The 17962-nt window shown below is 37.9% G+C and overlaps 1 protein-coding gene across 1 annotated transcript in view; it reads left to right on the plus strand.

Annotated features, from left to right (window-relative positions):
• KLHL14 (kelch like family member 14) overlaps window positions 1-17962 on the plus strand; it is a 114221-nt gene that overhangs the window by 91471 nt on the left and 4788 nt on the right. Inside the window, 4 exon segments of the mRNA XM_027772661.1 lie at window positions 6388-6466; window positions 13560-13750; window positions 13832-13990; window positions 17514-17671. Of these exon segments, the coding sequence (XP_027628462.1) occupies window positions 6388-6466; window positions 13560-13750; window positions 13832-13990; window positions 17514-17671 (587 nt within the window).

Here is a 17962-nt window from a genome sequence, read left to right on the forward strand (position 1 = left end):
CCGGCGGGCGGGCCGCCGCCGGCCCCGGCGGCCACACGCAGGCCCGGAACCCATGCACAAGCTCAGGCCCGGTGGCCACGCGCAGGCCCAGTGGCCACGAGCAGGCCCAGTGGCCACGAGCAGGCCCCGGGGGCCACGCACAGGCCCGGCGGTCACGCTCAAGCCCAGTGACCATGCGCAGGCCTGGCAACCACGCACAGGCGCAGGCCCAGGGGCCACGCGCTGGCCCGGCAGCCATGCATAGGCGCAGGCCCGGAGGCCACACGCCAGCCCTATGCTCTAAGACTATAGAAAACACAGAATTGTATTGATTGTAGGGTGTCATTTGCTGTTAACTCTCAAGAGTGCTCCATGGAAGACCTATGTGATCAAATCTTGTCAGGCCAATGCACTGAGGCATTGTGTACTCTTGAAAATTATTACTAATGCTAATTACATCATTTAATGTGTCTATTCTCTTTGCTTTAGCAACCGAGAAGCCCAGGATTAAATTTTAGTAAAATTGTACTATATTTTAACTTTCTTTTAGTCTCAGTATGGGCCTGGCAGTTCTCTTTCTAGGCAATCTCTTTAGAATTTTGGAAGCTTCCACATGGAAGACTGAGTCATTCTTTCCTTGACTTGTTTGGCAATTGAAGTCATTTAGCATAGAGCCAAAAGAAGTCTGATGAGCCCCTGTCTTGGCTCTCCCAAATAAACAAGAATTGGTTACATCTTGAGGCAAGCAGGCTAGCCTATTGTACGCCATGTCAATCAGACGGTCATTGGCTAAAGCCCCCTTTTAGGTACGGGAGGGGACGGGGGATTGGCAGTGAGGTAGCCTGTTCAACTGTGGGAATATCCATGACCCATGAGCAGCTATGACCATGAGACGTGACCAACACTAACAGAAGCTAGGGAATAGGTGCACCAATCTGGTAAAGGGACCTGGGCTAAGAACCAAGAGCATCCACAGCAATCCCTTAAACGTTTTCCATGTAGCTGCACATTCCATCCATTTGGTCAACCACTGTTGACTTCTTTAGTATTAGTAGTAGTATATATTGAGTACTTATTATTTGCCAGAAATTTTGCTAAGCACTCACCTGCATCATTTCACTTAATCCTCACAACCACCCTCTTCCATGATTATTCTAGTTTTCCTATGAGGAGACTAAGCCTGAGAGGTGAAATAACTTGCCAAGACTCTCAGTTTGCAGGAAGCTGAACTGATTTCAATGTAGGTCTCTCTGACTCCAGAACCTTAGTTGTTAATCATTATACTACATTGCCTTTCACATAAACATATGAATGTAGTTACATATTCAACCATAACCATGTTTTCCTTCCCTTGATCATTTGAAATGGAGTATTGTATCACAATAGACACTAGCTCCCCCTTGTCCACAAAAAACTATATGTCATTCCCCATTTAGAAAACATAAGGGGATTCAACCATCTCAACAATATGGGATTTTCATATGATAATACCTCATGCAATTAATATCAACACTTATAAAAATAATTTTATAAAAAAATCTTATAATGATAGATAACATGCTTTAATGCCATTGCTGACAGGGAGAAAAATGTTAAATCCATGAATTCAAATGTTACGAAATTTTCCTAAGTTAAACTTCAGTTCTTAACGAAAATAATGTCTGAGATGTGTGTCCTTGAATGAAACTTAAAATTGCAAATTGCAGTACATGCTCATAAAACACAAATATTTACTTACTGAACACAGATAAAATTGTATTTATTGATGTTCTTGATTATGAAATCAAAATTTGAAGTCAGAAAATATATCAGTTACTGGAAATATAAACAGGGTTCATATATAAACTTTTCTACTCAAATATAAATCTTATCAGTCCTCTTCATGTCATTATTGATAGGAACACATTATTCTAATATATATGTTCTAATATATATGTTCATATTGTCAGTGTCCCTAACTTATACAGATTCAATTTACATTTATCACATATAGATCAAACTCCCAAAACAACTGTCCATGTGGAGCTTCCTTTTCTTCCCACTTCCTCCACATTAACATTGGCCAGAAGCTGCCATCTCTTATCCCATTTATCACATCAGCCATGTGCCTGATGTGGTGTCTGATGATAGAACATCAATGCAAAAAGAGCAGTAGGGGGAGGCAGCAAGTGGCTTGGAGGTTAAGGTGGCTGGATCTCACATAGCCAAATGTACAGTTCAACTCTCAGATCCAGCCTCATGAAAAACACACTGAAAAAAACACACATGAAAAAAACAGATGTATGCATGAACAAAATCCCAGGAGGAGAATGGAGAAGAAAGGATTGAGGCTTGGACATCCCCCCTGATGGTGATTTCTCATTTTCCCTCTCTGTTTCTCTGTCTCTAGCAAGAGCATGCACCCTACAGTAAAAACTTTAAAAATAAAAAAGAGAGAGAGAAGTAGATGAAGAATCAAAATGAAAAGGATGAGAAGGAACACCAACAGTTGAATGTAATCTGAAAGTACCGGAGTAGCCACAAGGAAGAAGGGGATCACTCTGTTTTATCTCTCTCACCTTCCTCACTGCACCACATTCACTCCTTCTGATGTTCATTGTACCTCTGTACTTCCTTTGCCACCTCCAAAGGGCCTTCCTCCTCATGGTCTTTCCTGTCCTCCATCTTTGCCCTCCTCTCATGCCAGTTTTTGCTTAGCTTTTCCCTGAGCCAAGGTATTATCATTAAAACCAGAAGTGAACTGTTTGTTAGTTGCTGCTGTCACTGCTCAGCATGTGAAGGCACTCTGCCCTATGAGCAGGAGAAGCAAGATACCTTACTCCAAATGAAATTCTAAAACCTACTTCATGGAGAAGCATTCTTATACATGGTGGATAGGTTCTACCTTCCTATTAACATCATTACTCTTCAGACATATTTGGGAATTAACACTGGAATCTGGTCATCAAAGACGTTGTTTCTACAGGGAAATGATTTCAAGAATGTCTGTGTCCAGTGCACTCTCTTACCCTCCAAAATAACTATTTCACACCTTCTCTCTCTCTTCAAATGCCCTCCTCTCCAAAAACCCAACCTCATTCTCAGCCAATCGCTTTGTTTCTGAGTTCAATGAAAATACAAATGATCAGAAAGTAGATCTTTATTTTACCACTGCCAAATTCATCAACTTACTTCCATTGCTACCTAAGCATTCTGTCTTTTTTTTTCTGTTCTTGTTTTTGCTACAATCTAAAGTCATTCTTCCTTGCTTGCTCAAAGTCTTTCTGAACTTAAAAACTAACTGAATAACCAAATAAACCTGCTATAGCTTTCAGCTCTAATCTCTTACTTCTAAAGTTCTTAGAAGCACTGCCAATCCTTTCTTCCTTTACCTTTCTTACATTTCAGTCTCTCCTGAATAGTCCCCACTTAGACTTTCGTTCCCACTGGTTTATTGAAGCAATACTTGTCAAGACCATCGACAACCTCTGCGTTGCCAAATCAATTGCTCACTCCCTTCTTTCAAAACAATATTTGGCTTGGCTTTCAAAATACCATGTTTATTCTCTTCTTTCTGACAGTTTTTTTTTTTTCCTATGCTTATGTTTCTTCTTTTATCCTAGGGTTCATTCTCAGGATGCATTATGTTTCAATTGCATACCTCCTTTTCCCTGGAGAGAGAGCTAGAGAGACTGAGACAGTCAGAGGGAAAGTGAGAAATCTTCCCCTGAGGGGGATGACCATGCTGCAGTCCCTCTCCTCCATTCTCCTTGGGCATGCACACACATACACCCAGCATGAGTCTCAAGCCACCGGGTCTGGGACTCAAACTGTGGTCAACCATGTGGGAGTCCAGTGACGTAACTGCTATGCCATCTACTGGCCTCCTATTTCATTCAGTCTTATGCTTTTAAATAGTAACTCTGAACTAATGACCCAAATATTTGTGCATGTAACCTCATTTAGTTAGTGACCTACCAGAAACATCTTGTTTGAGATCCTATAGGTCTCTCAAGGTTAAATCCTAATCAGAGCTCATAACTTCTCTCCCCAACTCCCATTCCTGGTCTTTCCCACCTCAGCAAATTTTATGACCTTCCATCCATCAGCTCAGGCTGAAAACACTTCAGTCATCTTTAATTACTCAACTAATAGTATAACAATAGTCTGTTTATGTGGTACAGGATATTCTACGTGTGCCGTACAACCTGATCGTATCTCACTACCTCTACCTTCATTCAAGCCATCATCAGTTTCTTGCCCTGACTATTGCAATGGGCTGCTTACAGTTCCTCTGCTTCCACAGTGGCTCCTCTATGGTCCACTCTTCACACAACAGCCAGAGTGATAAAGTAGACCATGATCTTTATTTGCTGAAAACTCTCCAGTGAATTTCTATTGTTCTTAGAACAAAATGCAAAATCCTATGTAGTTCCACAAGATACACTGTGTTCTAGACCTTACTATCTCTTTCACATTCACCCCTTCACTCCAGCATTCTTACTGTTTTTTAACTTATCACCAGCACAGGACTTTATACTGGCTTGCTTCACCACTTGAGAGGCTCATTCTGCAGATACTACATGGTTTGCAGAAAATAGCTGTGAACAAGTGACTATTCCACTTCAGTTGCCCTCCCCTCTATCACCTGAAACTTTATTTTGCTTCATAACATTCTCTTCTACCTTATATTACATTATCTGTTTATTCATACTCAAAACAGGGACCTTGTCTTTCTTGTATACCAATATAATCCCAGAGCCTAGAATACACTAGACTCATGGTAGATGCTCAATATTCATATATGTTTGTACAAATAATAGTCTTAGGTTGTGTATATGCCTGTGTGAGCACACATGATGTACACACACACACCCACACACACACACTCCTATCTGTTTACTCCCATGGTGGAGTCCTATACCCACATCTCAGCCTTTAGTTGCACATGTATGAACAAAAGCACCTTTTCAGAGTTAAGACCTCAGGTACTTACGATGATTGCTATCTCAAGTGCTACACAAACATATAATACTCTTGCTTCCAATGCTTGTTCATGTCAATATGTATATATAAGATTCCCTTTAATCCCCTAGAGGTATCAACGTGCTTCTTAGGATCAAAAGAGGAGATTAACTGGGAGCAGCAGTTAGCGTAATGGTTATGTCGCTGGACTCTCATGTAGTCAACCACAGTTCGAATCCTGGACCCAGCGGCTTAAACTCATGCCGGGCACGTCTGCATTGTACCCAAGATCCTGAGAGGAGAATGAAGAAGGGATTGCTATGTGGCCATCCCCCTGGGGTGGGGGGATGATTTCTCACTTTCTGTCTCTCTCTGTCTTTCTGGCGAGCACACACACACAGTATAACAAAAACCTCTCCAAAAAAAGAAGAGGGGATATGCTCACTATGCAGTTCAGAGGACTCATGCTTCCCATTCGAGCAAATGTACTTATGTGTACATCATAGCAACTATGCAGAACTTTCATGACATGCATGAGACAAAATCAATTCCTCAACTCAGATATTTATTGTAGTGATTGCTATTATTTGTATGAGGTAAGAGGAGACTATACCACTGCCAGAATTCTTGGGTCATTTTTTTAAAGGCTCTAAAGCCTATCTTTGGTACCAAAGGAGGAGGGCACTGCTGCATAGTAGCTGAGGCCACATGGGAGGCCCATGATTAGTTCCCAGCCCATCCTAAACATGCTGGGCACAGTTGCAAATGTCTGTGTCCTAGATAATTGGGAGCTGGGGTGGGGAGATTGCAACATCAGGATACCCTTTCAAAAACACCTCTCTCTCTCTTTCTCTCTCTCTCTCTCTCTCTCCTGCACTGCCTCTCATTTTAAAAATGGTTATAATAATGAGAATACTGTGCACATGTGGGGAGAAGGAGTGTATGGAACTCTGTATCTTCCTCTTAATTTTTCCATGAACACATAGCAAAACTGTTTATTTTAAAATTAAGTATTAAATTTGCCCCCCCCCAAGAAAAGAATAATAAAATGTAAGGGGAAAATTGCTCTAACTAGAAATACCAAACAAGGATGTCTCTGGAACTGATCATTGACAGACAATAACTTCTTGTTTCTCATACATAAAAATGCCAAAACCCAGAACACTTTTTACCATAACACTATAATAAAAACCAGTTTGGTAAACACAATAATAAACTCCTTTTATTACTGTGGTTTATTTAGTTTTATCCCAACTCATTCTAAAAACAAAAGAAGGAAAAAGAGAAAACATTCAAAGCACACATTAACTCTTCTACTGAGTCACCACTTCTCAGGCTGAGTTAGGTATGCCCTCTACCTAACTCATCTATTCGTTAGATCTAAGATCTAAGCATAAGATACTACTACATATGCAAATCTACTAAGAGGTCTATGTTTTAAAGCTCTCCAATGTATCATTACAGGAAAACATAGTACAAATTTTGTCAGCCGATACGATCCCCGGTTCAACAGCTGGATTCAACTTCCACCCATGCAGGAAAGGTAAGTATTTATTGCTTGTGTCTGAAACATTTGTGACTGCTTTACAGGAAGATGGGTTCTAGGTGCTTGTTATGTTATGAGATGCTAAACAAGCCACCTGAAGACATATAATGAAAAATACAAAACCTGACCTGCCCAATGTAGATAACCTGCCTTGTTAACTCGAAAAATAACCAAACCTGTCAATTATTGTCCTAATGTAAAAAGAACAGGCTGTGTGACTTGATTTTCCTTACTACATTGATTGATGTTTTTAAACAGCTAAAATTTTACTGACTACAATATTTTCAGTGATAATATTGGGTTGTCAGAAAAGTCATATTTTTTGTATGGTTTTCTTTTTTCTTTTAGCTATTTTTGCTATAAGACTGTGCACTCACTGGAGAGACAGAGATACAGAAAGTGAGAAATCAACCCCTGGGGGGATAGCCACACCACAATCCCTTCTCCTCCATTTTCCTCTCAGGATTTTGGGCACACATGCACACACGCCCGGTGTGAGTTTCAAACCACTGAGTCCAGGACTCGAACTGCAGTCAGCCATGCGGGAGTCCAGTAACATAGCCATTAAACCATCTGCTGGTCCCTCTATGTTTTTCTATACAAAAATGTGTCATGACTTTTCTAACAAGCCAATATATTTAAGTTCTAACATTGAAATATAAAACACCATTCTTACAATAGCATGTATTTTGTTACAGGTATTTTAATAACAGATATTTAATGATTCATTATGGAATACTAAGTTTCAATATTTAAATATCTTGTATTTAAATACTTAGTTCAGTTTAATATCTCAATAGTAAATTTCAAGTCTCACTAATTCAAGTTGTTTATATTTGCCTTTCCAAATGTCTTTCCTTCATTCATTCAAGGACAAATTGGTTGTTAGTTTTCTTTTTAAAAAGTCTTACAAAGTGTCGTCAAATTTCTTTGCATGCAGAGTTGTATCATTCAGGTGTGTCCTATCTGCCCAAGGAAAAGATGGCTGCAATATTTATACAAATTTTCTCTCTCTTGGCTATTATGAGGCATGACTCCATATCTTTATATATAGATGCAAATCTCCATGCTAGATTTTGAACACTTGGCTCTTTTAAATATATGGACATTTTCTTGAGCAAATTCTCCAATATAATAATGACAAAAAAATCTGTGACTTATTTCCTGTTCCATTGAGTTATTTGAAAAAAAATTGGTAACATTCTCTCCCTTTTTTATTTCCTACATGTCTCCTCACCTTAACAGCCTTTTTTATTAAACATTTAAGTAGAATACATTGATACTAAATTATTGGGTTATCAGAAAAGTCATAATGCATTATTGCATAGAAAAAAAGTGTCATGACTTTTCTGGCAATCCAATAGGACCTTAATTATAAATTCCAAGCAAAAAGGAAATTTTTTGACAATATCATTTACTCAATGTATGTTCCTGCAGCAAAACAGTATAGATCTATGCTCTAAAGAAACTTAACATCTAACTTTCTCTTCTATTCCATAAAAATATATTAAATTCTCTTTCAGGAAGCTAAAAGCTATACATTAAAAATGTTGAGGCAAGATATAGTTTAAGAACCATAGACACATTTAGAAATGTCTAGATCAAAGATACCTCAAGAAATAATTCTATGTCAGAATATCTTAACAGACTTCTCAATGAATTTCAAGCTTCCTGATATCTTGTTCCAGTCTACCCTCTTTCTCTGTTTTGGGGGTTGTCTTCTGGTGGTTGTTCTTGTAGCTGTATCACTTTGCTCTTTAATCAAAACCATTCAAAAATGTTTTATTTTAAAAATATATCAATACATGTTTGAAATGTCATCATCTCATCACCACAGTCCCCTTTGCTGGGGGCTGTACACCATGATAATTAACCTTCACGCCTACAGCTTGGGAGGCATAACTCACGTCGCGGTCAATTATCTCACTGTAGAGCCCCTAAGGATGGAAAGTATTGCTGCAAAACCTAATTAGTAATTTTTTTTAAAATGTGTATTGTTTACTTGATAGTCTATAATGACTTCCTCTGAGGCACGATGGCCTATCATGGCAGGGTCCTACTTAGACAATTTTTAGCAGCTCATTGACCTGATAGAAAGACCTGCCATGGTCTGTCGGCGCCCGGCAGCCACCGTTGACAGGATGGACTGTTTAACGTTTCTTTCTAAGTCATTATGGTATATCATGTCAAGTCCCTAGTAAAAGAAGTGGGGTTTTTTTTGTTTTGTTTTTTGGTTTTGTTTTTTTTTTTTTTTTTTAGATTTCGAGCAATCAACTCGATAGACCAAATAAAGAGCTCCTTACAGAGCTGAGTGAGAAAAGGCAGATCTCACAAATGCCTAGTCAATCTTCTATCTCATCTCTCCTAGGGCTTGGGTGACTCAGACAGCAATCCAGAACTTAAAATTGAAATTGTTCTGCATTGCCAGACTTCCATTCAAAATAGGAAGTCCTGTCAGTTACAGTGTGGATTAACTGGTTATTAAAAGAAGAAGAAATTCATGAGACACTCTTCAGAAGTTTCTTGAAACATTTAATGGAGTTAATATCACATTGTATAGATCATGAATCAAACTAGAAGTTTCTCACCTATCCCTTTACAATATGTTGCTACCCAACTGCTGAGTAATGATTAGGCAGAAAATCACCAAAACGACAGAGAATAATAACATGTAAAGTCCTCTCTCAGTAGCTCACTCTTACAGAGTCTGCTGGACAGAATCTTCAGTTACCTCACTTAGTCACAGCTTCCAAAGGATAAGAAAAGTGCAGAAGACGCCCCAGGTTAGAGTGAAATGGGCATGTAGCCTCCAGGCTTCCATGGGCCAGCTCATCAATTCCATGTCTTTCAGCTATTAATTTCCTGACAGAAATGGTTAGGCAAAAATATAAATTTAATGCAGTGTTGGTGAACTGTTTGGGTCTCAGATTTAGGTTTTGATTCTTCAATGAATAGAATACAAAACTGGATACTTGGATCAATAAAAATGCTTTGATAACTTGGCGTTTTTTTCAATAACTAGATATTTTAAGTATTATTTTTATGGAGCATTTACCCCCCCCTTGCTAGTCTAAAAAACATTATATAAAAGGAAAATGCAGTCTAGAGAATAACAATAACAAGGCCTTGGTTTCACAGCGTAAATAAAAGGCTAAAAATTAATTCATCTAAAGTGTTTCCAAATTTAAATATTTGGTTTCAAGCAGTATTACAAAAAATAAATGAGAGGCAACATTCTTTTGAAAAATCTGTTGTTTTTAACCCAATGTGAAAGGTTAAAAAAAAAAAAAAGAAAAAAGAAAGAAAAAGAAATCAAGGTAGTTGTTGGGGGGGAGCTGCATAGTGGCTAAGCAGTGAAATAATGGCACTCAGTAAGGCTGACCCATATGGGAAGGTTCTAGGTTCACATCCAGAGACCTTCCTGAATATGCTAAGTACATGCATGCCCATGATCCAAGGCTGGCTGATGGTGGAGAGTTGAGTGTGGAGTTAGGACCTGTTGAGGATGCTGTCTCACATTTTTTGTCACTCTCTGTCTCTCATTCATAAAAGAATTCAAAAAAAAAATTTAAAAATCAAGATGGGATAGGGTATAATAATTCAGTCTTGTGAGTTAGGACATAAACTTACCACCATGAAAGTCAGAAAGGACTTGTAAAGATGTGCAAATAAGCAAGGTTCAAAGCATATTTATAGAAGTTAATATCAATCTTTTTTAGATTTAGGCTGAAATGTTGAGCATTGTCTCTGATGGTGGTGGAAGGGGAGTTGGAGAGAGAGAGAAACAATTTGAAATACAAACAATCTAATACTATTAAGGAATCTTTAATAATTTTGAATTTACTTTTCTAAAAAAAAATAATAATAAAATAGCCTAAATCAGGTATGCTCTTTACATGGAAAGGAGGAGCAGGGAGCATTCCCGAGAGAGACCTCATCTGGTAAGATATTAGCCTCGAGCACGTGTCAGCAGCTGCTGACACACCCTCAACAATCCTGTGACTATCACTCATTTCAGGAACTCTCACTTTGAACATACGTGGGAATGAGTCAAAGTCTCCGAATCTTCACTATTGGAATTTTTACATGAAAATACACATTGAGTCAGAAATTGAAATCTACTGATTTCTCCCCATTTAGATCCTAACAGTGACACTGTGTGGATAAAGCCAGGAGTACACAGTGAGCATCGCATGAAGAAGAATGCCTTGGCTGAAAGAGAGAGCAAGCTCTAACGGGCTGCCTCAGTGTGTCAGGAAGGCAGGAACCAGACCAGAAAGAGCGAGGAAATTGAAATTTAGAGATCAAGGGAATTCGCACTATGGAAGATCTTTCTCTTATTCCTCACAGTCTAAACTCAATTAAATAGGGGTTTTTCATAGTGCCATGACTGATTGACGTTTTCTTTTTTAGGCTAACATGGCATAGAACTCGCTGGTACCAGTACCTCCTTACAAATTACCTCTTCAGATTATTTAAAGATGGCCCATTACTATAATAAATAAATGTATCATATCAGATGTCTTAAAAGCTATTATAGAATCAATGACACAAAAAATATGTGTGTTATTTTAGGACTTTTTTAAAGATGTGTAAATCTTTTCAATGAACTATTTTAACTTGAAAAGATAAAAATCACTAATAAATAACTTTGACCCATAGTAGTCAATGAAAGAGTAATTAAAATCTGGTTAGGGAAATAAAAAGAACCAATGGTTTACCTGTGCACACTTAATTTTGTAACCATTTTTAAGCCTAGTTTCGTATCCAATGAGTTTTTTCCCTCCCCATACTAAGAAATTTCAATTTTTTATTTCAAATCAGAGATTCCTTTGATGATCCAATTAAAAGTTGTGAAACATCTTCTTCAGAAAATAAACATGTGCAAAGATTATATATGTATGTATACATATGTGTATATACACAAACATTTTATTATAATTTCAGCAATTCATGGGCCCCTCCAAAGACACCGACTCACTTTAATACTCTTTATAAAATTGGAATTACCTTCTGTTTATTTTACTTTCTACTTTTATACCTCCATTTTTTTTATTAGTATTATTATTGCTCTTCTTCATCCTTCTGATATTTCCATAGCATCTATTTCATTCAAAAAAATCAAGGAAATCTAGGGGGAAAAAGACATTGTCAAAAATATTACTCTCAAAATATCAGTGATCACTATCAGGATAATTTCAATACTATAATAAAAAATCACCATCTATAGCAAACACTGTATTTATCTGGTAATAAGTCATCTAAAGAAACATTAAAGAATTTAGTTATCACTAAAATATTATTAGGAAAAGTTCACATGCAAACATCTTAATGGCCAATTTTTTAAGCTTTTTATCCAGGTAATATTAATTGACACTTCCTGAACATGACTAAAATGTTGGACACAGTCACTTATTTTTATTATTACTATTAGCAGTACTACTAGTAGCTTCTACCAGTACTATTAGCACCGTTTCCCATATTTGAGAATAACCTTGTGAGTGAGGTACCATTATCATCCCCAAAACACAGATGAGTGAGGCTAAGAAGGATTAAGTAGCATGTTGAAGGTCTCACTCCTGGTAAATCACATATATAGACAGTCTGATTCTAGAAACGAAGCTGTTAACCAGGAGACTGACTCCCAGATAAGTAGACACTACATAAACACAGCCTGGAAAGTCCCCCAACAACATAGGTTTACCAGATAAATACATCCAGCACTCCTCATCTTGAAATCCATATTTCACAAGAATCTGGCATCAATCTTTTTTTTTTTTTTTATGCTAGAGAGTACACATGCGTGCACACAAGGGAAAGAAAGAAGAGTCCCCTCAACAGGTATTCGTCATGCCATGATCCCTTTTCTCCAGCCCTCCAGGTCCTCAGGATCTCAGGTGCCCAAGTGCACCCTTGGCATCTTTTCAGGCCAACCTGGGGATCTGAATGCATATGGCTTCAAGCCTTACAGGCCACTTGCATTACCACTGCACCACTGTAACTGGGCCTTGACATCAATTTTTATGCCATTTAAATCATTAATTTATCAAATATAAATCATGTTCTCTGAGGAGCACGGCAATTAACAATTACATTTACGTATTATCCTTGTGATATATGTTATTCCAGTAGCGTCATTGACAAAGAAGCAAAGGATCAAGGACGTGCTTAAGGTCAACCTACTCATCCTAACTCCCAATTTCCGAGTCCTCTTGGAAGCTCTATTTGCCCTCAGCTCCCACTTTTTATTAGTTACCAAGTCTTACTTCTTCTTCCTTGAAAATATCTTTTGCATCATCATGCTTTTCCATTTCTTCTACGAAAACACAAATTCGGGTCTCAATATCTCATTCCTAAATTATGGTTTACCTTAGAGTTTGTCTCCCTCTCTCCAGTTCTTTTAACACAGCTTGTGTTGATAGTATAGGAGGATAATATAAATCAGTAGACTTTCTTGAAAAGGGACTAAAAATACCCTAAACCCTTGTAAGAATAAACACCTAAAGCTACTCAGAGAAACCACCTTTAATTGGTTATATGTAAAAGCAAAACTTGAACCTTATATGAAGTTCACAAAAGTTATTCTATTTGCAGTAGTACTAGGAGGCAAAAAGAAAAAATGATAATTGAAGAAAAATTTTGATGATGTAGTTCTCTTATAAATTGGGAACAATGACCCTTGAAGGACCATAAAGAAAGTGAATGTCAAGATAATTTATTATTGTTACATTATCTACCTCATTTTTCACTTTGTCTTACTGAGCTATGATATCCTTACAAGGTACCAAATATCCCAAACATTAATGAACACTCTTAACGGTGTATAAAACGGAAGATAATAAGAGCTGAAACAAAGAGTTGGTGAATTTATCCTCTACTGTTACTTTAACATCAAAAGTAAGGCATTGTTTATTACTGTGTAAAATCTTGACTGTAGAAAGCATATGTGCAACTTTTAAAGGTTTGCTGCCCTTTGTGAATCAGGATGTACCCCCTTTCCCTGGCTAATGACGTGGTCCTTACCTTATTTCTAAAGGTAATATTTCACAGCTCCTTTTGTGACTTACTGTGGTGGTTGTTTTTACTGTAGAAGAGCCAGTTTCTACGCATGTCGGTTGGACAAACATTTATACGTTATTGGTGGGAGGAACGAAACCGGCTACTTGTCCAGCGTGGAATGCTATAACCTTGAAACAAACGAATGGCGCTACGTGTCTTCTTTGCCACAGCCTCTGGCCGCTCACGCAGGAGCAGTGCACAATGGGAAAATATACATTTCAGGCAAGTCACTCCTCCACTTTCTGCTCCAAAGTTCCATTCCAAGGCACTTTCTTGACTTGTATGTATATGTTTAAATCACAGGAGGGGTACACAATGGAGAATATGTCCCATGGCTATATTGCTATGACCCTGTGATGGATGTCTGGGCTCGAAAACAAGATATGAACACAAAACGTGCAATCCACACATTGGCTGTGATGAATGATCGCTTGTATGCAATTGGAGGAAATCACTTAAAAGGTCTTCTTTTTTTAATCACAATAACATTAGCATCTCATGTTTCTTGCTATGGGGGTTTCTCGTTAGATAATCATAGTTAACCAAGTAAAAAACATGTTGACCAAATAAAATCTTCCCTGTGTAAATTAGCAGTGTCCTTGAGCAAGCATTTATTTTGGCTTTTCTGCAGATCGGATTATTTTTTTAAGTTACAATACACATTAAAGACATGAGTAATGTCTACGGAAAATAAAAAAAAAAAGCATTAGTAACTGAAAAGCACAATTTGTCTTATCAGTGAATTCAGTGAAATAAATGATTGCTTATCATCAAAGTCGTAGTAATGAACATTTTTTTCCCAGAAAAATTGTTTTTGGCTATAATCATAAAAATCTTTAGTCGGAGCCACACAAAGCTAATATGTGATTTTTCTTAAAAAAATAGTAAATTTTTATGTCTAAATTTAAACTTAAGAATTGAATATCAAATTATTTATGATTCTCAAATTCTATTGCTTTCTTTAATAATAATAATAAAACATGTTGAAGCATAACATGTTCAGAGCTATGTTTTGGCTTTTTTTTGGGGGGGGAGAGGTTTTTGCTATAGGATGCATGTGCTCGCCAGACAGACAGACAGAAAGAGAGAGAGAGAGAGAGACAGAAAGCAAGAAACCACCCCCCCATGGGGGATAGCCATGCGGCAATCCCTTCTCCTCCATTCTCCTCTCAGGATCTTGGGCATGCACGCACATGCGTCCATCGTGAGTTTTAAGCCACCAGGTCTGGGATGTGAACTGCAGTGGTCTACATGGGAGTCCAGCAACATAGCCATTACGCCAACTGCTGGTCCCTGTTTTGGCTTTTTAATTCCCCAGATGTGTATATGTGCATGTGTAGTTAGATACCTTCCTGGCTAACCTAATGTCCATATATGTGTGCTACATGTGCATGTGTAAAACACTGAAATTGACAGAAAAGCAGAGAGACCTGTTGTTGAAAAGCATCATTGAATGCTCTGGGCTTCAGTTTCCTCATCTGAAAATGAAGAAACTGACCTAGTTGACCTCTGATATGATCTAGTTGAGTTCTGACATTCCATGATCCTTGGAAGAACTCAATAGGAAATGGGTCATCTGCATATCATTGATAAAGCCCTGGGACTAGCAGTTAGCATAATGGCTATGTCACTGAACTCCCATGTAGTCGACCGCAGTTCAAGCCCCAGACCCAGTGGCTTAAACTAATGCCAGGCGTGTGTGGGTGTATGCCCAAGATCCGGAGAGGAGAATGGAGCAGAAGGGATTGTGGTGTGGCCATCTTCCCTGGGGGGTGATTTCTCACTTCCTGTCTCTCTGTCTCTCTCTGTTTTTCTGGCAAATGCATGCGCCCTATAGCAAAAAAAAAAAAAAAAAACTCTCCCCCCCCAAAAAAAAGATAAAGCCCCAAAATATGTTTATTTCACAATATTATATACATCTGTAAAAATGGGCTAAACATAGAAAATGTTTTCTATTTTCTCTATCACATATGACTTTATCCCTAAATGAAACAGAGACATCACAGTGTAATTCTCATGTAGGTAGTTCCAAGTTCATGTTCAGTCAGAAATGCTAATATCCTGGCATATGTCTGGCCTTATCTTAGTGCTCTCTCAAATAGAAAAGAGTACTTCTATGTCCCTTTTTATTCTTCCTCTCTTTCACTGGTGCTCCTTCATTTTAATGCATATACCATTCCTTTCCCTCAGCCTGTTTTGTATGAGGGAACTTCAAAATGTTTGTGGAAAAGTGAAATTAAGGGTTCTTTGGTGCAAAAAAAATTGGAAATCTATGCATAGTTTTTTCATAATATGCATTTTCCATGAGGAAAAGTTAATATGTCTTCAAAGACCCCTTCATATTAACTTTATAGCTTTCTACATTAAAATCTGACTTCTCCTTTCTTTTGCACAAAAATACTGCCTATATGTTTTAGGGATATTTAAAGTCATACTTGGACAGAAAGGCTCAACAACGTAATGAGAAATAGCACACACATATGGACATTAGGTTAGCCAGGAAGGTATCTCGTGAAGCAAAGGTCTGAACTGTACATCGAAGCCTAGGTTCAGATCCTATTGATGCACTTGCTACTCACGTGGTCTTACTCAGGACACTCAACCTCACATCTGTGATAGAGCGAATTCCTTGATGGTGTTCATGGAGATTATAGTCAACATCTATAATATATACACTTGGCACAGAGAAGGCATGCATAGCCTCAACTGAAGCCCATGGAACTTCAGCACCTGGAACTTTCCCAAGCTCCCATTCTAAGTGTGTATGATTAAAAAATTATCATCAATAATCTTAGTGCTAGAGCAAAAGAACATACAACAGAGTTGCCAGGAGCTCTTTTGTTGTCATTGCTCTTTTGAAACCACATCTATGTGATTTATCTTACATAAGAAGTTAGTGGCCTGAAATAACCCATCTACCCCTTCCCGAAAATTGCACTACTCTTCTACTTGTCTTCTCAATTATTTTGAAGAGTCTAGTATGTTGGTTAATTATATGCACTATAATTATCAGCTAGCAAATATCCAGAGCATGCATTTAACTAAAGAAGGAGATCATTTGGTCTGCTCAGTGACCATGAAGCTCACACTAGGAGTTTTTGTTTGTTTGTTTGTTTTTTTAACCTCCTAAATTAAAGGCAAGACTTCAGTTGAGTCCAAAAAACTGAGTTGTTTTTGGCTAGATCCAGTTACTGCTCCAACCTCCATGAAGCCTTGAGAAGTAAAAGGGAAGCTCTTCACTGGAAGGAACTCAGTCCCCTATTCAAAACCTTGATCCTCAGTTATTATTGGAAACTACTCACATTATCAAAGCTATTTATAAACATAGACTGTAAAAAAGTTAAAAGATGCTGAGCAACACATTTTTAATTCATTAAAACATGTTGAGAAAGTAAATATTTATTTATAGAAAGAAATATATGAAGTTTTGTCTACAAGAGTCTGAATTTGAAAGCCTTTTTTTCTGGGTTCAAATCTCTGCCTTTATACCTACTGGCTGGTGACTCCAGTCCATGAGCTCTCTTATTTATAAAATGCAAATGATGATGGTAGCTGTCCCATAGAGTTATGGAGGACTTTATTGAGTTCATTTAAATAAAGCATGCAGAAACTAGCACAATGTAAGCAGTCTGTATAAGGCTTGCTTTAACTATTATTATTTTCAGTCTAAAAATAAGGTTTTAATAGACCATTCTTAATAAGATCTCCCCATGTAATCACCATTATTGATGACATCTGGTCAGGCACTCGTGCTTTGAATTAATCCAAAACCTCTAGTTTTTGTTGTTGTTTTGGTGATTCTAACTAGTAGCCCAATTTCACCAGTGACTTTATGTATTTGTGCTTTCAAAGACATAATTATCTACTTTTTGGCTTGCAACTGTTTTTTGTTTTATTTTGTTTTGTGTGAAAATAAGAGCCCTAGCCTTACATTCGGACCTTGAGAGTTTACTCACCTGTGATTTCATTTTGCTACGTCCTTTAGGTTTTTCCCACCTTGATGTAATGCTTGTGGAATGCTATGACCCAAAAGGTGACCAGTGGAATATTCTCCAAACTCCTATTTTGGAGGGACGAAGTGGCCCTGGCTGTGCAGTGCTAGATGACAGCATTTACCTTGTGGGAGGCTACAGCTGGAGTATGGTACGTGTGACCTCATTCTCCTCCTGTTCATTTATGCTTGCTTTTCCTCTTTCTTTCTAAATGTGTTATCATGCACACACAGACCTTTTAAGAGTACCATGCTTATCTGCACTCGGTAAGTTACTTAAATATTTCAATAGAATCAGTGTGAGTGTTGTCAAGATGGCTTCATATGTGACTAACTGCATCACAAAATGCAGTAGGTCTCTGGTTTTCTCCTATCCTCGTATTTTTGTGATTCTGGCTTTCCAACTAAAATTCGTACTGAAGTGGTTTATAAATATCCTGCTG

The sequence above is a fragment of the Tupaia chinensis genome, unplaced genomic scaffold (genome assembly GCF_000334495.1).
Source record: "Tupaia chinensis unplaced genomic scaffold, TupChi_1.0 Scaffold000290_1, whole genome shotgun sequence".
In the NCBI taxonomy this organism is placed as follows: Eukaryota; Metazoa; Chordata; class Mammalia; order Scandentia; family Tupaiidae; genus Tupaia; species Tupaia belangeri.